The sequence below is a fragment of the Cervus canadensis genome, chromosome 11 (genome assembly GCF_019320065.1).
Source record: "Cervus canadensis isolate Bull #8, Minnesota chromosome 11, ASM1932006v1, whole genome shotgun sequence".
Lineage (NCBI taxonomy): Eukaryota > Metazoa > Chordata > Mammalia > Artiodactyla > Cervidae > Cervus > Cervus canadensis.
The window spans coordinates 12346821-12373327 of record NC_057396.1 but is presented as its reverse complement, the minus strand read 5'-3'; the positions used below and the strand labels follow the sequence as shown (position 1 = coordinate 12373327).

The 26507-nt window shown below is 36.3% G+C and overlaps 1 protein-coding gene across 2 annotated transcripts; it reads right to left on the bottom strand.

Moving 5' to 3' along the window:
- Positions 1–4943: 4943 nt before the first annotated feature.
- On the bottom strand, positions 4944–26165 carry FAM76B (family with sequence similarity 76 member B). 2 transcript variants are annotated; one of them, XM_043482342.1, is made up of 10 exons: positions 25879–26165; positions 24972–25036; positions 23866–23920; positions 22637–22792; positions 19985–20184; positions 16371–16418; positions 16100–16180; positions 15323–15458; positions 12219–12320; positions 4944–7580 (listed from the first exon to the last, which is right to left on the bottom strand). In XM_043482342.1, exons 1-10 carry the CDS (start codon positions 25963–25965, stop codon positions 7491–7493), a joined length of 1020 nt encoding a protein of 339 aa, XP_043338277.1. In that variant the 5' UTR covers positions 25966–26165; the 3' UTR covers positions 4944–7490. The 2 variants fall into 2 exon arrangements, with proteins under 2 accessions (XP_043338277.1, XP_043338278.1); XM_043482343.1 differs by having other exon boundaries at positions 15323–15455.
- Between the last annotated feature and the right edge of the window lie 342 nt (positions 26166–26507).

Sequence of the window (26507 nt, the reverse complement as noted above, 5' to 3'; positions counted from 1 at the left end):
TTTCCCAGGCAAGAATACTGGAGAGGGTTGACATTTTCCTCTCCAGGGAATCTTCCAGACCCAGGGATCAAACCCAGGTCTCTTGCCTGCATTGCAAGCGGGTTCTTTACCGACAGAGCCACCAGGGTGTGCTCATACATGCCCAGACTATTTTTCACAAAGAGTAGCTATGAGAATGCTTGCTCTTAGCAGGGTGACGCCTCTGCACAGCAAAATTGTGTGGTATTATTTAGCAGTGAAGCGCACCCCCTGGTGGACATAAGTAGGAATTTAAAATCAGTAAAACCTTTACATAAATTTCATTCCTATTCAATGTTTAAATCAAAGAATTAAAAATGAAGAGGGGGTAGCTGCTTCATTTGGTGGGCCATAAGTGCTGTAGGATTGTAGAAAGCTTTATGTTAATGTCAAGGCTTTTTAGGCCTTTGTAAGGGTTGAGATGAAAAGCCATTTTAGGGTTTGGAATGGACAGGGTCTCTCAATCTTGGCACCACTGACATTTTGAGTTTGACAATTCTTTATCTGTTCTGGGCATTATAGGATGTTCAGCCGATCCCCGGCCTCTACAAGCCTATGTTAGTAGTACTACACCACACACACACACACACACACACACACACACACACACACACGCATTGCTAACACTACAAATAACCCCTAGTTGAGGGCCACTGGAGTGGTAGGAGTAGAAGGATGACACAATATGATATGATATGATATCATTTAATAAGATCACTCTCTGCTTCTCTGTTGAGGCAGGCAACAGCTAGGCATGGAGATGGTAAAAAGTGGTCAGATTCTAGATTTATTCTGAAGTTAGAGCTGATAGAAATTTTGAAGGACAGATATGGAGTGAGAGGGGAAAAGAATCAAGGATGACACCCAAGATTTTGGCCTGAACAACTAGAATTACGTTGCCATTAACTGAGGTGGGAAAACAGCAGAAGACCTGGCTCTGGAGTTGTCTGGACTTGAGGACCCAGATCAGGAGCACATATCTCTGGATGTTAGCTTTGAGAGGCATTGTAGACACCCAGATGGAGATGATATTATTAGACAGTCTAGAACCAGGAGAGACTGTTGCTCTAAGTTTGGGAGTCAGTAGCTTACAGATAATATTATAGATAATGTTTAATGAGCTTATGTAAGAAATGAAAAAAATTATATGTATTTATTAAAAAGGGTGATGTTCTGGAAGTCGTGTGTCTTTGTATGCAGATGTTTTTCTTTTAAAAAAATGGTTTTATCTTAATGTTTCTTAATGTTATCCTTTCTTAATGTTATCATTAGTGAATATCTGTAATTTATCATACTTTCTGCAATAACTTAATTATCTGATTGTTTCTTCTAGATTGTGAGCTCCTGAGAATGAAGATCTATCTTGTATCTTTGTAGCAACTGGCACAGTGCCTGGCATCTAGTACATAAAAGATGTTTATAATAGAAAATTCATTCCTCTGAAAGGAAAATACCTGTACAGTAAGATGACAGTCATTGAGAGTCTCAATTAATTCAAAATTAGCAATAACTCAGACATAATTCTAGTTACTAAGATCTTTAGATTATGTGGCATTATCAAGGACTCTTAGCCACCAACACATGCCGTAGGGAATCCTACAATGAAAGGGATATCATTTTTGCCTTGACTTCAACCAAAGAGTCTCAGCTTTTATTTGTTTTACATATTGGGACTCTTGATAAGATTTTACATGATAAAAGAAAATTAGTTCTATGGTTAAAAACTATGAAGTCATGAATCAATCCCAGTAATCTTGTCATCTGATTCATCAAAAGATGTGCTTGAAAACTGAAAAGGCACAGTTAGTTTTCATGTTATCTTTTAAAAGTTTTAGTTGAAAAGATAAATAAATAATTTTAGTTGATTAAGTAAAATTTGCCTAATCATGTTATATGTCTACTATGTGCCAGAGACTATGCAAAGGGCTTTGTATATTAATGCTTTATCTTATTTAAATGTAACAATGCTATAAATTCTTAGTGATACAGATGAGGAAACTGAGACTCAGGGATAGTGATATACTCCCAAGATATCTAGTTAATAAATGGCAGAGTTGGCTTTGAAACCAGATTTGATTCCAAAAACAGTGGGCTCTACTGCCGTACATGTATGCCTAAGAAATGACGACAAATGGTTTTATAATGTAGGAACTGCTTTTATGATGAAGGTGAGGGGAGAAAGGAAGAATGAAAATAAGGAATTAAAATTATATTGTAACATGATCATAGCCCTCGCAGATAATGCTAGAATACGTGTGAAACAGAAACACGAATGTCCCAGCAGTGGAATTGTGGATGGTCTGTTTTCCCTTATTTCTACTCTTTTCTTGGTATTGTCCCTGAGTTTTTCAATAAAGGTGTATTGTTTAAGGTGCACCATAATTCAGCAGAATTGATGGTGGTGGTAGTGGTGGTGGTATTTTTTATTGTAAAAAAATAACACACTAAAATTGAACTGAAGAATATAATAAACTGCCATACACCAATTGCTCATTTCTGATAATTATCAACTACAGTCAATCCTGTTTCATTTATATTGCCATCCATCTCCCTCCCTATATTGTTCTGAATCAAATATCAAACATGTCATTTCACTGTATTTTAGTAGGTGTCTTAAACATAGCTGCAATAAAGCCTAAAAAGTAAACATAATTCCTTCCTGTTATTAAATAACCAGTCAGTATTCAAATTTCCAATTGTGTCATAAATGTTACAAACTTTGTTTTCAATTTTTGTTTTTTTGATTTAAGATCTATAGATCAGGTTCACCCATTGTGATTGGTTGATGCCTTCTTGGTACCTCTCACCTTGTATGTTTCCCCTTCAACTTCCCTCCATCGGTTTTTTCCTCCTTATAAATTACTGAAGAAATAATTGTGCCAGTACCATCTCTTTGGTGTCATTTAACAATATACGTTGTTCTCTTTCCTGTAAATTGGTAGATGCTCAATCAAATTTAGGTTTGATTCTTTTTGGCAAAATGACTCTATGGGCAGTAGTACATGCCTCCCTCAGAAAGCATGTGATGCAAAGAAAGCATCTCTGTGCATTTTAAGCAGCTCACCAATTTTAAGCATGATCAATGTTTATGATCTTCGTTAATTCTTCGGAAGGTGCAAAATGATATTGCAATTCCATCATTCCCTTTTCACTCATTAAGTGGAACTTGTTTTCTGTTTTTTAAGAAAAAGTGTCCCTCATTTACTGTTTGCATACCCAGAGGTATGGGAGTTTGTATGGAAACTGTAGGAAATACTGAATTATTATTTACAACTTTTCAGAATGATGAGCTAGCCTGCTAGCATCCTCCAATGTGAGCAATTGTTGCTTCGGTTATTGCACAGGGTTTGTCTCTTCATTTAGTCTCATTTGGATCCTTGTGTTTTAAACATACTCAGTATTTCCACCCACTACAAATATTATTTTCTCTACTGATGTTCAAATTGTGCTATCTTCTGCCTGGCTCATGTTTTGCAAGTCCACTAAATTGTTCTTGATAGTTTCCTTGCTATCTGACAAGATTTGTAGGCTCTTTTTATACTTTTCCTACTGAATACGTCTTTTTTTTTTTTTTTTTCATTTATTAGTGGGAGGCTAATTACAATATTGTAGTGGTTTTTGCCATACATTGACATGAATCAGCCATGGATTTACATGTGTTCCCCATCCTGAACCCCCCTCCCACCTCCCTCCGCATCCCATCCCTCTGGGTCATCCCTATTTCTTCTTAAAGTAACTTGAGTTTATGCTGATAATTCTAATTAAAAACAGGATATTAAACTTGTATTTATATCAAACTTCTATCTCCTTTCTCTTTAGCCAAGAATCCTAATCCTAAACAATGAAAGGAATAAAGAATTAGAAAATTGCATTATTATTCTCTTGCCTTATTCCACAGTGTTTTATCCCACACAATAATCTCAGAATGCTGACACTGTCACCAACAATAGGATTGTCAAGGGTCTAAGATGATTTTGGAGTTCTTTTTCACTTTAGGACACACCCCACTAGGGAGGTACAAATTACTGCATTTATAGCAATTATTATAGTTATCTGCGAGGTTTTGGAACCAACTGGCTATATACTTGGGTACATTTGTTTGATTTATGTTTTGTAACTTTGTAAAAATACTTAAATGACTACAAAGTCAAATCAACAAAACATGGTATAATCAAAGATTTTCGGCTTCCAACATTGTATTGTCCCTTCCAGCTTATTCCTACACCCATTCCTTATTGATAACCATTTTTAAAAAATTATGGTTAAATCTTTGGTTTTAAAAAATATAAGCAGACACTTGTATGTGTACAAGAGTGCATGTGTAGAGCCCTATCCTTCTTAAATTGTAACCTGCTTTTAACATACTTTCTTCTAGTTTGCTTTTCTCAATTAACAATTGAGAGAAATAGCTTCTGGAGAAACAGCTGAGTTATTTTTATAGCTCCATTAGATACATATATATATATATATATATGTATATATACATATAATGTTCATTACATGGACATACTATAGTTTTTAACCAATCCTTTGAACATATATATATATATTATATATTCAAACACAAATACATATGTGTGTTCGAGACAGATTTTTAGGAATTGTATCGCTAAGTAAACAACTGCATATATAATTTCGCTAGTTATTGAAATATACCTTCATAGTGACTGTTTTGCAATGACAAATAGGAATGTAGCAGAATATTTTCCCAAAACTTTCTCAACAAGTATTTTGTCAGATTTGGGATATTGGAAACCTATTCCCAGGTGGCAAAATGGTGAAGAAGCTGCCTGCCAACGCAGGCAATGCAAGAGACACAGGTTACCCCCCAGAGAAGGAAGTGGCAACCCACTCCATTTGTGCTGTTTTAAGCCACTGAATCTGCGGAAAGATGTTAACTGCAGCAACAAAAAACCAATACAAAGTTTTTGATGAGATTTTATTGTGAAATATTGGATTTAGAAAAAAGTACAAAATGTCAACGGTCAGATGTGTACAAGTACAGTATTTCAATAGTCTATACATGTGAACAGCTTAACAGGTTCACTGCAGAATGCATATTTAGACCAATACAATCTAAAAAGGACTGCAATATTCACAGGCTATTAATACATAAATAACTGGAGCCAAAATGACCCTCACTGGTAAATGCTAATCAATAGCTGAAAGCAGCCTAAAAAAGCACAATATACGGCACACCATAGTATCTCCTTACAGGTCCACATTGAGAGGATATTAGGTCATTAGGTCAATACACTACAGATCCAGGACTGGGACTCATTACTAATTTATACAATTGCAAATAATTAAGTTATAAAACCAGGTCATGGAATAAAGAGAGGCATTTAATTAGGACTAAATACTGTGAAGCCCCTAAAATGTTTTAGCTTCCGAATTTACAAAGCTTAATTATTTAGACTGATTTCAATTTTTAACCGCTTACCTACAAAAAAGGGGAAGGGGCACCTTTCTTTTGTAGCAGCTCCAACAAGGTGTAAGAACTATTACACAGTTTATTTTAAAACCACAATGACCACTGTGGATTGACAAATGGCTATGAATCCAGAATACAAACAGTATAAATTTTAAAGAAAGGTAATGACTGTATTATGAATTTAGCAAATCCTGAAAACATTAAAATCTGTGTTAAGAAAGCATTAGCTATCATTGTGGAGAGTACTAAATTTAGGAAAATTATTGCATGAGGTCTCATAAAAACAAACCGGTTTAATTTTTCCAAGTCTGACTGACTCAGTATTTTACTATCACTTGAAAATTACCCTAGATTATATGTTTTCAAACTGGATAAAACATTATTTGAAATCAGTTTAAAATGAAACTTTAGGAACAATCTACTGAAACATGAATCATGTTAAAAACAATTAATAAAATCATCCTGTGCTCCGAGGAAAGAGGATAGGACATTCTTAGAAACCAATCTTCAAAACTGATAAATTTAACAACAATTTACTAGAAACAAATTTATCTTTGCCCATAAATTCCTAAGAGAAGGAGACTTTCTACTCTGTACAGTATACCTGGCAATGTTTGATACTTTAAAAATGAACTGAAAAGTCTGAATTGGCATTTACTAAGTAGGAGATCAATTCTATTACAGGCTGAAAACCACTAGATCAGAATGTAATTAGTCAATAATTTCTCCTAACCTATCCCACCCTACCCTTAACCTTTTATAGACAATTTTAAAGACTCTGATATAATTTTCTTATAAATAGTGCCTGAATCTTACAGTAGATTCCAATTTATTCAAAGATAATCACAGAATGATTTAAAAGATATTTAATTTTTCCAGATTTGCTTTAAACTTACAATTTAAGTATGGTATACATAAATATTAACTTAGATAACCACATATTATAGAGAAAGCAGTATATGGACCACTGAAGAAAATTTTTTTTTAATTTTAATTAAAGAAAAATAAAACATGTAACTCACAAAATATGAACATGAAGCCATATGACATAAAAAATAAAATTATTCTACCCATACTGATTTAAAATTAAATCTTTTGGGAACTATTAACATAATTCAATGAATTCAATGACCAATAGTTTCCCATATCACACAGAAACAAACCACGAAATCATCTCAAGTCTAATGCATTGTCAGTTCTTAATGCAACCTCAAACATTTTACTAGCAACTTTTCCTTTTGAAGTAGGCTTCTGTACATATGCATTTATATACAAACATTTATTAAACATGATTTTAAAACAAACCGTATGTACAAAAGATCAGCATTCCTATAAATAAAAACATTAGGTGGCAAAAAGGCACTTGTAAGTAAAAATCTACAGTAGTTTTTACAAAACAAACACATTTTACCTTGGATACTGTACAATAAACATTAATTCCTATACCAATAATGAAAATACTAGTTTACTAACTAATGTTAACAATGTAACTTTTAAAAACATATTTACATATACTCTGAAGTCCATTTAATAAAAGCACCATGATTCTCTATTTCATGTTGATGAGAAGTATAAACACAATTACCAAAAAACCAGTGTTCACAATTTTTCTTGTTCAAAAGTTTTTGTTATTTCTGAATTGAAAACTGTTTATATGAAATCAGCATAGTGTAAAACAAAAAACAAACAAAAAGCCCTGCTGTTCTGACTTCTGAAAACCATACCTACTCTATTATTGCATGTTGCATTTTATAAAGAGCACTAGTCATGCACTCCTTTACAACTGTTTAATACTATTGCTGGCAAAAAAGTTCCTGGATATCAAATAATTAAAAAGTTACTTCAAACCAGTTGAAGTTTTATTTGAATGTTTTACAACTTAAAAAATGCTGTATATCAATTACAAAAGTGAATAGGAAACACGCCAATTCATTTGGTGTGCAAAAATATTTTTTCACTACACAGAATTTAAGGGCTTCACAGAATTTTTTTCAAATTTTACATTTTTAGTAGAAACACTTAACGAATAACCACTTTCTCAAGGGGATGTTAATATGCTTCCACTTTTGTCAAACTTTTTACCCTTTGACAATGCTGCAACCTGTTTGAGTAGCTCTCTGTTTTTGGCCTGTGGGAGACAAAAACATTTACCATTAAAAATATGTCAAATATTAGGTCATGCTGAAGAATACACACTATCAGAATGAAAGAGGTGCTATACTCAGGCTCATCTCTTTAATGTCTGATGTGTAGAAAGAAAACTCTAGATTGGTTTGTCAGCCCCCTTTGTAAATGTCCGTATTAATGCGATTGTTGTCCAAAGATACAACTGGTTACAAAAAAAGCAACTTAAAGTGAATCCATTTAAGAGGGTCAAGTTTTTAAAAATGGGGAAAATACTTCAGCTTTACTGTAAAAACATGAAGCAAAAGCTATGAATATAAGTATTATTTTATAATGAATAAGATCAAATAATTCAAGTGATAATTTGAGAGGACCATTTCTAGAACAACCACAAAGTCCTTCATTTTGATGTGTATACTTATTTATAAAATATGCATAAGAAGTCCTTTTTGCAAAAATATACAGACTTTATTGCTTTACCAAACAGACTACTCTGTTAATGATACTTAAATAATTTTTTTTGAAGCACCCATCAGAACCACACCTTTCTGATCTTTTTTTGTTGTTCCTTTAACTGGCATACAGTTATTTGGTATGGGCTTTGATATAATTTGAGCAGTTATACATTGTCACTGTGGCTTATGTTTGAAAATCATTTTCCTTCACAGGTCTCAAGATTTTTTATTATCTAGACTTTTTTAACCTCAGAGCTTTATCTTCTAATTTTAGCCTTTGTATGGCAAGGTAAAAGTGCCTTCTCAGTTTACGATCTTAAAGCAGTTTGATGAAATACAAACCTGTCTCAGGCTTTGTACTTAGCATCTCCCTCACCCTTCTCCAATCAAATTCTCCCTAATTAATACCCATGACGACCCCCAAAATGCAAATAACCTAGCTATCTTATATTTGCAAGTCAAATCATTTTTTAATGTTCTACTGCATGATTAACAACATTTCTCTATTTCATGATTATTAAATAATTAAGGTTATAATTAGGAGTTTCAGTTTCAAATTCAATTTCAGAAAACCACCAAGGATCTAAAAGGATTTTTATTTTCCCTTTAGAACTAGTTTGAGAAACTCCGAGGACAAATCAATGAGAATGCCTGGCAGTTAGTGAAAGTCAAACACGCACACTCATTATCAATTGGTATATCCCTCAGTTGACCATCCTAGTAAATACGATAGTCATAATTGTTTTCTTTTCACTGTTAGCTACATATATTACTTAATTTATAATAGACTCACTGGCTAAAACAAGAAATCTTAAGAAGCAAATTTTAAAATACAAACTAATGAAGAAAAAGGAAATATTTGCAAAGTTGCTCCAAAGAGATCTATCAGATCTGTAAGCTACATTATGCAGAAGTGTTTACAATGACATAGCAAATCATTAAAGTTAACTTTTAAACTACCTTTTCTCATTCATGATTAAAATAAAATATCAATGAGTCTATAATTGTCATATTCTAAGTATGAAATACAAGAACTCAAACATTAGGTATTACAAGGGTAGGGGAGAAGAGGGAGAGGGAGAGATGAATGGAGAGTAGCGTGGAGGCGCACACACTAACATATGTAAACAGACAGCCAACGGGAATTTGTTCTATGCCTCAGGGAACTCAAAGTGGGGCCCTGTGATAACCTACAGGGGTGGGGATGGGCGGCAGGTAGAAAGGAGACTCAAGAGGGAGGGGACATATGTACACCTATGGTTAATTTACGTTGATGACAGAAATCAAACGAATACTGTAAAGCAATCATCAATCAATTAAAAATAAATATTAAAAAAACATTAGGTATTGAAAGAAGTTGGTATTGAAAGAAGTTAGCAGCTAATTTTCAATCTGCATGTATTATTTAGTATCCTAATCACATCATTAAATTTGCTGATAAATTATGTAAGAAAAAAACCTTTAAGAAAAATAAACGGTCAGTTGCTAAAAGGAGACAAGTCTAAATCTGTCTTATTCTGATACAATATATTTTATAATAATATTTAATATATGCATTAAAAATGTTTTATCCTGGTATTTATTACTTCTTTATTACACACCATGCAAAGATCAATCATTTAAGAACTCTTAAGCAAGTTAAAAATTTTTAGAAATGCTGGCCTAAAGGAAAGAATATGTGGATTAAGAATCACAGATCCTTCTCTGATTCCTGGTTCTGCCATTTATCTGCTATGTAATTTGAAATTTATTTTCTCATATGTAAAACAGAACTCTCACCATCTACCTCAACAGGGGTTGAAAGAACTGATCAAACATACACAACACCTGGCCTAACACAATGGCTGGCATACAGTAGGCACTCAAATGCTATTTCCCTTTTCCCCACTATCACCTTATCCCCTAAATGAAGGTGTATTTTTTACTGGGTATTCCTGATATGTCAGACAATCTGGTTACTGTTTTGGTTGGTTGGGTTTTGTTAAGGGGTTTGTTATTTTTGGACAGTTTTCTTCTTGTGTTGCTCAGTGATTATTTTTCACGTTTGGTAATTTCAAACGTTTTGAGAGCTATTAGAAGAAGGTAAATTTTCTGCTTCAGTGTTCAGTTTCTTATCACAAAAAGATGAGAGAAACAGTTCACTATATTTACTCAGGTAGAAAGTCGTACTAGTACATGGCTGCTAAGGGGAATGGGGTTAAAAAAGGATACTTAACTGTGACAGGAGGTCACCAATAATACCACAAATATGGAAGTGGTCTAACAGCAAGAATGAAACACAAAGCCTGAGTAACCTGAGGTGGGAGACAGTGCAGAACAGGAGAAAGTAGAGCTGAACCTGAGTTAGAAGATGTCGGTTTCTACACCACTTCTGACTATGTTTCCAGTTTCATGTGTAAAATGGGGATACCACATAACTGAAGGTTACACTAAGGTGCAAATAAGACAGCCTATGTAAAATTATGTTGAAAACGTACACTTCTATGTAATTATTAGTTATTTATTCTATGAAATTTCAGCTACCAACCAAGAAGAGGTGGGCTAAGCATACTAAACAGACTAAAACGTCAAAGAGAAGTCCCCTGTGCTTACAGCTACAAAATGAAACAACGAACTGCTCTTCTGAACAGTAAGTTGTACTAAGGTTTATCAAATTTAAGTACTGCTCACAGGTTTTTTGCTGTATCATTCTGAATTTATTCATGTTTTGGCTACACTGCATTAAACTGGGGATCATCATGCAGAAGATTTTATTTCTAGTAATCACTCAGCACTAACAACCAAATGAGTAAAACAAAATAAAACTACTACTTGCTGGTGGATGAGAAATGATAATGTACAAGAAGCCTAGTATATAAAATGAGCAAATCTCTCAGAAAAAAGGGCTGATGGGTATTTCCATAAATCACCACTCATTTGGCAACCTATCTGAATGTCTACTATGTGTCAGGTTCTAATTCTCTTCACAATTCTTTGTAACAGTAAGATCAGCATTAGGACTAGACAACCTCTACCTTGAATTTCAACAAGTTCCTAAACCCACTTTACAATCTTACTCAATGTAAGCTATGTTCAAAGAATGAAGAACACAAAACCAAAAGATAGGAAGAGCAAATATCCCTTGGTGTTACAGTGTTAAAAAAAAAAAAAAGTAGGGCAGTATTAACTCCTTCCTTCCCAAGTTGCACTCTCCCAACCAACAGCCTGAAGTCAGTGTGCTGCCATCTTCTATGCTTTTAAAACAACAAACGTCAGAATGTATAAATTGACAGAGATGTAATTAACTTAGTGCATCTGATTTCTAAATTCATGAGACCTAGGTGGAAAAAGGCTTGCAGAAGGGGATAACCCGTGCCTGTGCTGGACGCTCTCCACCTCTGCGTGCCAGACCTCAGACAGCACCCTCCGTGTCACCGCGGTGACTCCCGGCGTCACCGTCCAGCTGTCCTGCACACAGAAGCCTGCCGAGCGCACGCTGCAGCACTCGGAGGCTGGCTGGCACAGGATCCCTCCTGTGGAGACTCAGAGCCCTATCTGCTGCTGCTGCTGCTCAGCTGTCTCAGTCCTGTCCAACGCTTTGCGACCCCATCGACTGTAGCCCGCCAGGCTCCTCTGCCCATGGGCAATCTCCAGCCAGGAACACTGGAGCAGGTTATCATTCCCCGCTCTAGGGGGTCTTCCCGATCCAGGTCTCCCACTTTGCAGGCAGATTCTTTACCGTCTGAGCCACCAGGGCAGCCCAGAGCTCTGCTTGGCACTTTGGAAATCATAGTCCAAAGGTGAAAGTGCACTCTTGGGCCTTGCACCTCTGCAAGCAGCATGAATTTCCTTCACTTGAGGTCCCTGAAAATTGGTTTGTACCTCTACTTCTCCCATTATCTGGGAGGAAACAGAAGAATATCTACACACTAAACTTAACTTTCACCTTAGTTTCATGAATCTGAAAACTCCATCTAAATTTCAGGCACAAGTTTTCTGATTTAATCTACTGAATCCCCTCTATCAAGTGATTTCAAGCAACAACTTTCAATGGGAGCAGGATTAAAAACTATTATAAAGTCAAATCAAAGGTGAAAGTCCTCTGGATATGCATAAAGGAGGGATACCAATATGACTCTAAGAGAAAGAATACTATTAAACAAGTTTAGCCATCCTTGCTTAACATTTACATAAATTATCTCATTTACCTGGAGTTGTTCCACTGTTTCTTTGTGAGCTTTTTCCATACTGTTCATTTTTGTTCTCAAGTTGGACTCTTGGTACTGAAAATCTGCCTTAAGTTCAGTTAACTGAAAGGTTAAAAAAAACATAGATATATAAATATCCATATGTATGTATATATACAACCTGATAAACAAACACACATCATTTTAAATATTTTTCACAGTAAACTCACAATTCATCATAAAATGGAGAATGTTAACAGATTCCTGTGTTTTATAACTTATCTAAAATTTGTTTTGTGAAATGAATTGTATCTAATTTACTAGTTTAATACTAATATTAAGATAATATTAAAACATCAGTAAAACTTTTGAGAAGTTGCTGTTTCTGTTTCTTTTTAAGGTAGTTTCACTGGACACAGAATTTGGCAACTGGTATGCCAACAGGAAAGCTTAGTGGTTAATGCTCTGGAAAATGCTTCGATTAAAACATACTTCACATATAAAAACAAAGTAAACAGTACAACTGGCTTCAGGTTAAAATAATCTTCCAATGACAGAAGAAAAAAGGTTCACACTGGACAAGTATGAAAAACAGAGAAACAGTTTTATCAACTGAAAGCTATATTGCTTTTCCTTTAAACTTTATGTCCAGAACTCTGTATCTAATACCACCTAAGATCTGAGGTAAAGACGGAGAACAAAGCACAGAAATACAACCAACATGGAATGAGAAAGGAAAGGGTTACTTTAAAATTTGCGCTTAGACAACTTAAAACAGTGATTTGAGAAAGACAGCTACTACATGACAATTTTTCTTCATAAATATAGATGGTCTAGAGATATAAAAAAATCTCATGACTTCACACTAAAAAATAAGTTGGTATTACATAATTTCAATAAATGAGCCAGGCAGAAGAAAGTTTCTGGTCATTTTTATTGGTTGATTGATTTTTATTATGTTTTTAAACTGGAATATAGTTGCCTTTCACGGCTGTGTCAGTTTCTGCTATACAACAGAGTAAATCAGCCTGACACATGTGTACCCCCTTTTCTGGATTTCCTTTCACTTAGGGCATCACAAAGCACCAAGCAGACGTCCCGGGGCTACAGGTTCTCGTTAGTTACCTACTTTATACACAGCAGTATGGTACAGCAATGTCCCACTCCCATCTTTCCCCTTGGTATCCATGTTTGTTCTTTACGTCTGCAAGCCTACTTCTGCTTTGCAAATAAGATCATCTTTACCACTTTCATAGATTCTACATGCTTCTGGTTATTTTTAAATGGTTTTCATTATGTAAGTTTTAAAGGTTTGCAGGTTCTTTTCTGTCATTACCCAGTAATCACTAAACAAAGTAGTACACCAAAAAGAGAGAAAGGAAGTCATGGTGTCTTATATTCTGATTTTCTAAATAAAAGCTCTCGCTTTTGTCAAATTCAAAGAATAACTGAATTCTGCTTTCTATATTACAGAGGAACTCCTGTTCTGAAATGCCAGTTCACATTAGATAAACTATGATATTCTCATCTCTATATCATGAGTTGCCTCCATATTATTAATTTCTGAAAGATAAGAATATGTCTTTTTTTTAAATTATTCTTTTTATCCTTCTGATCTAGTATGTGGCTGGCTGTAGAAGTCACTGAATGAAGTGAACTAAATTCAAGAAAATAACACAACTGTCTTACACTTACATTGTAAGAAAAAGGTGTAAATATGTAGCTATTTTAGGCTTACAATTATTTTCCTCAAAATACTGCAAATTTCCATGCTCATTAGTGTTTAAGAAAAAAGGAACACTAACAAAAACAGAAAACTTTCACCTAAATGCACTAACACAGACTAGTCATGCTAGAAAAAAAAACCAAAATCTAAGGAAGCCAAAATTCCACAATTCGTACTACTTGGTTTTGGAATCATTGCTATTTTATAGTACACTTACCATTTTACTCAACTTTTATCTAGGTTAGTAAAGATAGACCTGTCTTTGTGTAACAGAAGTCTCTCTAAAATTTTGAGTGTAAAACAAATTTTCATTAAAACTAACCTAAAATATTCTGTTGCTAAGCAAAAAGAACCATAAAAAAAAGACACTCATAATTTTGCTACTTTATGTCAATTCTAAATTTCATATACTGAATTTGCTTAAGCTATGGTACAAATGTATTAAAATAAATTTAGATCTGTTAACCATCAAGGTGAGGAAAAATGTAAAGTAAAAGGTACATTTTTTTACATGAATGTCAGAAGTGCAAGCCAACTCAGATTCAAGCATTACCGTGGATACTCAGAGACAGCCATATTCACAATTATGTCTTATTCGTAATTTCAAGAAGAGTATGTTTTCCTATTGCAATAATGTTTGAAGTAGGTCAAACTAGATAGTCCAAGACCATAAAATAAGTACAGAAGTAGGTTCTACCCTTAAAGATGACCAAACCCCAGTAATAGCAGCTATGAGCACTTATACATGGACTTTACATTTTCATTTAATTACAATCATCCCATGACATGGTGTTAATACTCTCATTTTTAAAATGAGAAAATTGAGGCCCAAAGAGGTAAAATTCAGCTCAAGTGTGCAGAGAAAGTATTACAACTTTTTACTAAACAGACTATGTATTTGATATTCCTCTTAATCTAACTTATAAAGTTCCAATAAACAGACTTACTTTCCACCTTATATATAGCTAATCACTCACATAGGCAATTCCCACAGCCTTTTCACCAGTTATTTGATCCTGATTGAAATAAACAATTGGTATGTAAAAGACTGCATTCAATTCCTTTCTTTTATCAAAAGAACTGACACTATATTCATTTATATCTCGTTTTCAAATTAAGACAGTAGACTTAACTTTAGATTTCTGGCTTAGTGAAACTAATATCCAGAAATTATTAGAATTTTATAGCCCTCAACTAACTCTGAGAACTAAAATTCTGAAATACTGCTTTTATGTATCATCATTAGATAGCTTAGGCTCCAATTTGCACTTCTGTGTCTTGTAAGAATCATGCACAACACACATTACCAAGTTATTAAAGGAAATCTAATAACATTTGCAGTTATCAAGCAACAGTCAAGATGTAAATCTTACCAGGCTTCAGTGAACCATGTACTTACCTTTTTATCTTTTTCTAAAATGGTCTGGTCTCTCTGCTGTAAGAGACGTTTAAGTGACATCACTTCTTCTTTCAGTTGACTTATAAGGACAAAATTGTCTGTTCCCCCACTATCTGCTGACTGATTTATAGAGCTACTAAAAAGAAAAAAGTAAAACACAGTTAAATGAAGTAGAAGGAAAATTAGCAGGTGTTCAAATTGCATAAATTAGACAATTCCACAAACATCCTTAAGGCTAATGCAAAAAAATATGTACCTGACAGAAATGGATGCAACTGGCAAATTACCTTACTAATGGCACACATTACATACACCTGCAGAAATATAATTCAGTATTAGCTTTTAGGGGGTCAATACTTCTAGTGTAAAGCAATAGGCAGCCAATTTGTACAGTAACATCAGCAAACTTTTGGCTAATGAACTAAAACAAAGTCACTCTCATAATACTTTAAATCTAAAAACATTTTCCAAGCAGGTCAATCTCAAATACCACAATTAGTTTTGTGTTTCACTGAAGAATAATTAAGAGAATTCAGACTTCTTTTCAAAACCCAAATTTATGCCCCAAATAGAATAACATAGTTCAGTGCCACTTTCTTATTACTAAAATTAAGTTAAAAATTTTAACTGATTATGTTTACCCTTTGATGTCACTCAAAGAAGTCAATGTAGAAGATACATGTTTCTATTCTTTTACCTAGTAATAACTGGCAACCAGCCATAATTGTTCATTCAACTAAGTTGAATTTTCACAGCACTAAAGGAATTCATTTTTACCTATCTCCATTAGATGGCTTAGATTCCAATTTGGGCTTTTTCTTTGGAGTTTCATTCTGAATTGCTGCAGAGGATTTATGGCTGAAACCAAACATTAATAAAAATAATTAGAGTAAAAAGGGAAGAGGCACCAAAGGAAAATTTATTTTTTTTCCCCTAAAGCATTACTGAACATCAATTTTTTTTAAAGCCTAAGAAACAAAGTTAAAGAAATGTCACATTTTTAAAAATACATGTCAAAGTATTTCAGGAAATATATTAACATATTTACCTCTGTTTCCACAGTCCCTGTTCTTGTTCTGGACTCAGATTGCTGATTCTGAAAAATACACAAATGACATCTAATAACAACATTTATTTAAAACATCAACATTTTAATAGCATTCTTCCCAATGGAATCAAATGATATATGTTTATACTCTTTTGTTCAATGAAAGGCATATTCAACTAAGTTTTCAGACTAAGTTAATATATATTGAATAAATCACATTTTAATAAAATAAATTCTAATCAAATGATTACTGGCCATCTTGTTTAAGAAAAGTACAATGACAGGGACTGAATTTTCTTTTTAATTAGGATTTTTATAATTCAACTTAATATCATATTAAGGGTTAGGGTATATAAGCATGAAAACGAATCTAACAGGGTTCTATAATGATAAAGTCTGAAAATCATCCTACTCAGGCTACCCTATTTTAGACAGAAGATATTTTATCTTAAAGTTAAGCCCTTCCTAATAATCCTACATGGAGATGAACTGGAGTGACTCAGGTAGCTCAGAATAGTGTTGTCAGGCTAAACCAGGAAATATCTGAATATCTTTCTTTCCTAGTTTTCCTAAGAATCCTCTCCTCCAAAGTCTCCAGTCTTTCATTAGATTGTACTCTAGAGCAGTCAAGCTACAAATATTGGGAAATCTCATGGAAACAAGTGATTTTACTTTTCCTTATAATTACTGCTGCTGTTTAGTCACTAAGTCATGTCCAACTTTTGCGACTCCATGGACTAGCCTGCCACGCTCCTCTGTCCATGGGATTTCTCAGGCAAGAATACTGGAATGTGTTGCCATTTCCTTCTCCAGGGGATCTTCCTAACTCAGGGATCGAACTTGTGGTCTCCTGCTTGGCAGGCGGATGGACTCTTTATCACTTAGCCACCTGGTAAGCCCCTTATAACTACTACCACAGTACTACTACTTTTGCATTATGCCACAATGCTAATAAACACTTAATAATTCACTATGAAATGACCATACCTTTCTCCCGTATTTTCACATTAGCTAATCCTTCACTAACCTCTAGTTTATTCATTCAACACGTGCAGAGCATCTCCTATGTATGTATCAGACACCACATAAAATGCTGACCCTTGAACAATATGGGGCTTTGAGGGCACTGATCCTCCAAGCAGTTGAAAATCTTTGCAGTCAGTCCTCCATTTAGGAGGTTCTGCATCTAGACTCAATCAACCACAGATCATGAACTGTAGTAAATATTTAGTAAAACAAAATCTGAGTATATAAGTGGATCTATGCAGTTTAAACTTGTTGTTCAAGGGTCCACTTGAACCTTGTACAATATAACAGGTGTTAGATGACCTGGGCTGTGCGACCTTTTGCAACTTACTGAAAATCCCTGAGCCTCAGTTACCTCATCTGTAAAATGGGTATGATACATAGCTTATAGGGAATATGAGGATTAAATGAGTTATGTATGTAAAACAGTACACAATAGAAATATGTACATGTGTTTGTGTGTGTGTATAAAATTTATTGCTATTGTAGCTGTAGAAGTTTTTTAGCCATGTTCTTAAGAATCAGCTATAAATAAATACGCCAGGGAAACAACAGCTGAAATTCTATCAACCTCAGCTATTCTCTACTTGTGGTGGGAAACAGCAACCCTACTGAGGAATTCAGTTGCCATTTTCTCTTACAAACTTCATTAAAAGCATTGGCAAGTCATATGCATTGGCAAAGTCCAGACCTTGAAATGAGAAAAATCATAATAGTGACTTAATAGAAACACTTGGAATCTCAGCTTTCTGAGGTAGGCTTTTCTTGTATCCATATTAACCTGAGTTTCTTCCTTCCTCCAACCCCAATCAATTTATATCACAATATGTAAACTATCTCTAATCAACCTCATCCACTGATTTTCAGATATGGCTCCACCAACTGGTTGCCTACTCATCACATACAAAATAGTATTTACATTTCTTAAATAATCAAAAGGAAAATAAAAAATCCATCCTCTTTCCCTTTATCTTTGAAACCTGCCATTCTGTCAAAAGATTAAGTTACTGTGACAATATTAGATCTTAACAAACAATGTGCATGTGTCCGTTCACCATTATCCATGAAGGACAAGGAAAAGAGATATTTCAGCTGAGTCTGAGATGTAGGTCTGCCAGTTACCATCATGGTAGTTATTTTTTCGTATTTTTCCCTAAAGCAAGAAGTGAAAATAAGGAAGATTTATGTTCCTTTGCTCCTTGTAATTCTCCGATACAGAGATCAGAACATTTCTTCAAAGTAGCCAGGTTAGAAGGCACCATGTAATCTACCACTGTTAAACTCAGAAAGCACTACAGCACAGTAACAAATGAAAAATGGCTAGAGAAGCAAACAGTATCAGCACCTCAATAAACTCCCATAATCTAATATATGTGCTTGCCTAAAGTTTAGAGTCAAATGGTGTTTATTAGACAGACCTATAAAATACTCCAAAAGTATCATCTGTGTTCCTAACTGTGGCAGACATCAGTTTTCTGTACATGAAACTATGTTTTGACTACCTAGCACCTGAAAAACATTCAGAGAAATTTGCGAAAATATAATAAATTCTCCTGAAACTCAGTGTGTATCATGTCCCTTTTTACTACATTTTAATTTTTGTGTTTAATTTGCATTTTAATAGTCTTGATTTTCCATGAAGACTAAAGCCACACTTAAAAAAAAAACGTTTACACACATTACGGGTTACTATATTACTACTATTTAACTTTTCTTCCCAAGGCAATTTAAAAATCAAGTAGCTGATATTTGAAGAGTTCCTGTTTTTTAAAATAGCAAAGTACCACTAGTCAGAAAGATTTTTTTCTCACATTTAGGGAATCTTCAATGTTTAGAATGCTTCTATCATGGTCACAAATGATAGTGTTACAATCTGTTCTCCAAAAATACATTTCCTAGTCACTGGTTAAAATTTACTTTAACTAAAACAAGTTAATAGTAACTGCTGCTGCTGCTGCTGCTAAGTCACTTCAGTTGTGTCCAACTCTGTGCGACCCCATAGACAGCAGCCCACCAGGCTCCCCCATCCCTGGGATTCTCCAGACAAGAACACTGGAGTGGGTTACCATTTATTTCCTCCTCCAATGCATGAAAGTGAAAAGTGAAAGTGAAGTCGCTCAGTCATGTCTGACTCTTCGCGACCGCATGGACTGCAGCCTACCAGGCCCCTCTGTCCATGGGATTTTCCAGGCAAGAGTGCTGGAGTGGGTTGCCATGTCCTTCTCCAAATAGTAACTGAGGCAAATGTAATTTTTACAAGTAAAATCCTAACGATTCTTTGAGTAGTGAGGTTTTTGATAACATGAATCAATTAAGTATTAACTATGTACTTGTATTTTGACTTCATTACAAGATCATATTATACTGTAATTCCCAAAATGTCCGATCTTCACATTTATGGTAAATAACTAAACACACTCACTATGTGTAATTCTGTATGCTGAATAAAGTGAGGAAATAGCCCTAGACACTCAAGCTTACCAGATACTAAACTAGTACACAGCTAGCATTTACAAAAAGTGAAACACCAAAATCAGGTATTAAAATGCCACAGAGAACTTTGGAAAACACACTTTCAGAGTACTTACTTATGATGGCTACTGCTGTGACGATGGTGGTGATGATGGTGGTGGTGGTGGTGTTTTGCATGATGCTGGTCTTTCTCAGTAAGAGATGAAGATGATGAATTTGAATGTGAAGATCCAAGGCTCTTCCTTTGTTCTTTTGTCTTCTGTAAAACTCTCTTGTATGATAAAGTACAAAGCCAGCATAATAACTTCCCATCAACCTTTTAAAAGACATACTTGTATTAGATTAAATGTACCTGTAACTGGCTATAAGTGAAACCAGGTGAAGATAAGCTGTTCAACTTCTGACTCTCTTGCACACACAAATTTTTGCAAAATGGAAGTAAAATTAGACTTTTTGAATCCTGGGGAAATGCTTCTTTAGAGGTTCACAAAATGGCAAAGGATGATATACGGACATCCATTAGTTTGATGAATTTGAATTTATAGAGAGAAATTTGTTTTATTACTGGAAAATAAACATAAATTGATGACAGATATATTTCAGAGAAACCTTATCTAAGCACTAACCTGAATTCTTAAATCACTGTTATTACTAAAAAGACGAAGTATCTATCATGACAGCAAAACTGTTAATTTATAGAAAAAAGAAGAGATTGAATGACACACAGAACCAATTTTCATTTGCAAATTCACCACCTACAAGCTAAAACCTATGTCACCCCTAAATCAGCTTGCAGCACTTGTGTGATCCTTCACCCACATGCATCTCTCTTTCTCTCTTTAGTCACTCTCACGACCCCATGGATTGTATAGCCTGCCAGGCCCTTCTGTCCATGGAACTCTCCAGGCAAGAATATTGCAGTGGGAACCCACATGCACAGAGCAGCACAAAATTTGTGTAGCTGGACTGCAAATGTTCCCAGATGAGGTTGAACAAGGTGATGTTCTGCCACCTTTTCTCAGCTCTCACATTATAAACAAGTATCCTTTTTACAGTCTACTTAGTGTTTTTTATTGTTTTATTTGTATTGTATTTATTTTTACTGTTTTGTTGTTTTTGTACTGTTTTTTATTGGTGATCTCACTGTTACAATTGTCCCCAAGTGTAATGCTAAGTGATGCAGTGTTCCTAAGCACAGGTGGCCGTGTACCCTATGTGGAAGACTGCTGTTCAGTGGCTAAGTCGTGTCTGACACCTCTGTGACCCGTGGACTGCAGCCCACCAGGCTCCTCTGTCTATGGATTTCCTAGGGAAGAACACTGCAGTGCGCTGCAATTTCCTCCTCCAGGGGATCTTCCCAACCCAGGAATCAAACCCATGTCTCCTGCACTGGTATGCAGATTCTTTATCACTGAGCCACTCGGGAAGCCCTTACGTGGAAAACACCTGTGCTAGGTAAGACTCAATCAGGCAGTTATAGTGCTGTTTGCTATGAGTTCAATGTAATCAATCAACAATGTATATTAAGTAAGGTATCTTTAAACAGAGACATATACAAAACAGGATTAGGCATTAACTCTACCACCTTGTGACCAAAGGCAGGAACCTAATCCTGTATTGCCCTAGGGGCCACAGTTCACTATTCACTCACTCAGTGTTCACAGCAACTTTATAGAACAAAACTATGACAAACAATGGAAGTCCACTGTATGCGTATCAATGGGGTGGAAAGGAGATTTCTCTCCAAAATTATTAAGACTACATCTATAAAAATTAGGTTTCTATCTTCTATTTGTTCACACAAGAAGTGCTGGAGGGACATGTTTTCCAACTAGGATACACATATTGCTGTGGAGGGACCTGGGAGAGGCCCTCAAAGTGACAGTCATCCTCCAAATCAATTGACACTGACAGACATCAGGAAGCCTGTGTGAATGCTCAGCAGAGCAATGTCACACACATACACATACTTTTTAAGTTACTATAGGTAGAGGAAAAAAAACGATATAAAGTATGAGCCTCAAATCAAAAGGCACATGACTTAGAAATATATATGTATGTTGAAGCACCATCAGCTATTTTTTCACACCAGCAACATCAAGTAACCAGCAAAAGGTTAAGTAGCTGAAAGGATTTAAAAGCAGTCAGCAATTTTTTCACACAAAATGTTGGATAGGCAAATAGTACATAATACTCATCACAGAAGATTTTTTACAGTATGTATGCTGTGCTTAGTCACTCAGTTATGTTCAACTTTTTGCGACCCCGTGGACTATAGCCCGCCAGGCTCCTCTGTCCATGAGGAGTCTCCAGGCAAGAACACTGGAGTGAGTTGACATGCCCTCCTCCAGGTGATCTTCCCAACCAGTGATGGAACCCATGTCTCCCGCATTGCAGGCAGATTCTTTATTGTCTGAGCCACCAGGAAAGCTCAAGACTACTGGAGTGGGTAGCCTATCCCTTCTCCAGGGGATCTTCCCAACCCAGGAAGCAAACCGGGGTCTCCTGCAATGCAGGTGGGTTCTTTACCAGCTGAGCTAACAGGGAAGCCCCCTTTTTAAAATGTAGTAACCTTGACTGATCAAGATGAATCTACATATGATGCCAACAAGGAGAAAACGTACTGTTTGTGCACTATCACCTAACCACCAGCTTTTAGGGACTCAAAGACTACATCAAGTTTCAGTAATGTATTAATCATAAAAACTTCCAACTTGTTTGTGATGTACTTAATTTCCAGAGGATGTCATAACATAAATAAAACATACCTTTCTTCTTCCTTCCTCCTTCCGATCAAAAGCACATTGTTGTTTGCACTGTTCACAAGTCTGAGGTGGTCCATATTTTTTTTCTGAATTTGTGCAACGCTGACACTTTGTACCAATAAATGCTGCAATTATGTTACAGTACTGACAGGGCTTAGGCTGAAAAAAACAGATACGTATTTTCTTTAACTGAGACATTTAAAAATACTAAAATTTTGGTGCATAACCTAATCTCAGTGTACAGGGCATATTTCACGAGTTAATTAAGGAAATGTCATAATGGGTGAAAAAATTTGTTAATTATGTTGCTCTATCATAGTCAAAGACATTTATTTTATTCATATAGTAACACTTATTTCTAGACTCATGAAACTTTTTACTCTATTAAATGGCAAAATAAGACCATGAGAAATGTATTTATGATTCACATAGTATGTTATATAATACAAAAGCTACATGTAAAAAAGTTCCAATCAAAGGCACACACTGATAGAAAAGTTTCATATATCCATATTTGAGGGAAAGAATTTCTACTAACTCAATATCCTGTTAATTACTTTATCATTTATTCAGCATACATTTAGCAGTTTTCATCATATATAAGTACAGATGATGCAACGAACAGATGAGTTTTCAACTAAAAAAATTTGGCACAAGCATATTCAACTGTAACAAACATACCTTGATTTTCTTTGATATCCAAGACAAGTCAGATTTTAGAAAGCCTTAAGGCCAGCAATTTTACTAATCATGACTGTAATATACCAATAATGAGTGCAATATACATAAAAGAAAAGAATTATACTATGATAACTTCTTGACTTTTGAGACTAAATGCCTGAACACTGTGCTGTATATAAAAACTGTCAGAGGTTCTGAGGAAGGGGAAAAATAAAATTATGCAAATTATGAATATGTAGCTTCTCTAACATCAGGAGTTTGTTATATTTGTCTCTTTAGAGAATAAGACCATAAACGTCACACTGAAATTCAATATATATAAACATGCACATAATATGACTACTTTAAAATGTTGTTTTCAAAAAAACAAACAAAAAATAATAATAAAATGTTGTTTTCCCAGCTGACCCTCTATAGAAAGTTTCTTTCCTGAAATATTTTGCTACTTCGAAACATTTAAGAACACAGCAATATATTTTTTCTAAAAGGTGAATCTTCGTGAAAACATTAACAGATCAGTGGCAATAAGATGAAAATATAAATATACTTACAGTGCCAAATTGCTTCACATTTTGAGCACACTTCTTACAAATTGTATTTGTTTTGCTGAAAAGGAAATTGTATATAGATGATGAAACTTATGCAACACAATGTTGAACTAAAGCAAGCAGTCAAAGTGTACTATCAGTAAAAGTATACTCTCTGCTATAATAGTACTTAAAACTTATTCTAACACAGAGCAAGAATTTTTCAAAAATAACAACATAAGATCTTTTCAGGGCTATATTTTTTTATCTAAGTTTACTCCTCTTAATTAAGAGAAATGTTCTTATTTCATATTTTAAATGGAAACAAAACTAAAATTCTATCGTTTCCTATTTAGTTCCATCATCTTCACACTTGCCACTATGTATGCACAGCATCAGTGCCTACATAACCTTCCACTGTTCGCTCTTCACTATTATGATGCTTATACCTGTGAAGAAATTATTATTGTTCATTCCTCTTTTTATAAACTCTTCTATGGGTACTGAGGCTCTAACAGGAATCACTCCATTATAAGATATGTTTTTCTTTCACTGGTGACAAGTTACTAGACTTTGCTATAGACCTTTCCTCAAGTCCATGTCAGCACTAATGTTCTACCTTTTTAAGTTTTTTTGATGTGGGCCATTTTTAAAGTCCTTACTCGGACTTTAAACAAACAATATTTGTTAAATTTTTTGTGTTTTGGTTTTCGATGGCCTCAAGGCATGTTGTATCTTAGCTCCTTCACCAGGGATGGAACCTGCACCCCCTGCATTGGAAGGCACTTAACCTCCAAACTACAAAAGATGATGCTGTCGTTTTCTTCCCCCACATCTTAACAATTGATATTTGCACTGTTCATTAGCAAGGCTGTATATTTTCCTTGCAATAATTTATTTCTTATTTCCTCAGGTATAAAGTATAGCTGTAAAATACCCATTAATTTTTGGTGACTATTCTCTCTCCTACTATGTAGAAACATGTAGAAAGTGCTTACAACTATCATTTTGAGAAACTAAAGCACTTTATTTAAAAAAAGCTTTAATATATATACCGGGTTACAAGCCTCAAGTATTCCTTACAGACAATACTTTGCCTTTAACAATCAAAAACTGTTCAATATACAAACCTCTCTTGTTGAAATTCTGATCTGCAGTAAGTACATTTTACAATAGGATGTGCAATCCGACATTCCTGTAATAAGACAATATATTAGTCAGTATCTCGAAGTCCCAAATTTCACTTTTCTGGTGGAAAATTATTACTCAACCTAGTCAAATGCCTGAAACGTCAATAAAATCTGTCCCCCAACGAAGACAATTGAGTGATTTTATCAAATAAGTAGCCAATTACAGCATAATTCCTTAGGGAAGGCTTAGATGTCTTTGTCTTTATTAGATATGGGGGGTACTCAACAGATTAAAATTACAGAAAGCTGTCAGGGCCGCCCCCAAGGACTGGTTAAATGTGAAACTACTTGTTATTTTGCACCGTCGCTCACAGACAGCATCCCGGCTTTAATGGGATGGGAGGAGCTCCAAATCTTAGAGCATTCTGTTCCCAAGCCAGACGCTTCGCTTTCCCGGACAGGGAAGGAGGATGCCATCAGCTCTGCGGCTTCGGGTTCCTAGCAAGAAAGTGCAAACACCGTCCTCTGCCTCCCGGTGGAAGGAGAGGACAGACCAGACAGAACACCGAGAGGAAAACGTCTCCATCCCGGGGTCTCTGCGGCATAGACAGGTGGCTGCCTCACGCAGCCCCACCCCGAGACCCCCTCAACGTTGCTGGGGCCCGGACCCCTCTCGGGCCGCCTGGAAGAGGGCAGGGCTCTGTCCTCCTCTCAGGGGCTTTCCCAGCGGATGCCCAGGTCCTCGGAGAACCGGGTCTCTGGGTGAGGAGGCGAGAACTCCAAACCCCCAAGACACCAGCGAGGAGAGACAGAGGGGGTGGGGGGGCTGCAGTGCCACACGGGCACCCAGCTCCCTCGGGCCACGGCCGAGGAAACCCCGCCCGCCCGCCACCCAGCGCCCACGGACCTTGCAGAGCTGCTGGCCCTGGGAGAGCTCCTCGAAGGGATAGCGCTGGGTGCACTTGGTGCAGGCATACAGGGCCGAGGCCGCCATCCTGCTCCTCAGCCTCCTCCTCTACCGCCGCCCGCTCCGAGGCGGGGCCCCACGGGGAACTCGGGCGCCGCCGCCGCCGCCGCCCGGGCCGCGCGGGCTCCTCCTCCTCCCCCGCCCTCGGCCTCGCGCCCACCAGACCCTCGCCGCCAGAGCCCGAGGCCCCGCGGCCGCAGCCGTCTCCCTCCGCCTCCACTTCCGCCCCAGCCCACCCAGTGACGCCGTCCCAGCCGCTCCCGCTTAGGCCCCGAGAGCGGCGGAGGGAGACGAAGCGGGGAGTTTCGCTGCGGTTTAGCTGCGCGGCGGCAGATCCGCTTCCTCCTCTGCCTCCCCTTCCGCACCCCTGATTGGCTGAGGCGGCGACTGCGTCACTCGGCCGCCCCGCCTAGCTTCTGACCCCCGGTACGCCGGGCGCGCCCACAAAGGGAGGACGTCGCTGGCCAATAACAGCCCGACGCCCTCAGCGCGCGAAAGCTGCTTTAAACTCGCCCCGCCCCGAGGCCCCGGTCGCGGCTATTTCCAGCAGCCAGTCCCAGGTTTGCGTG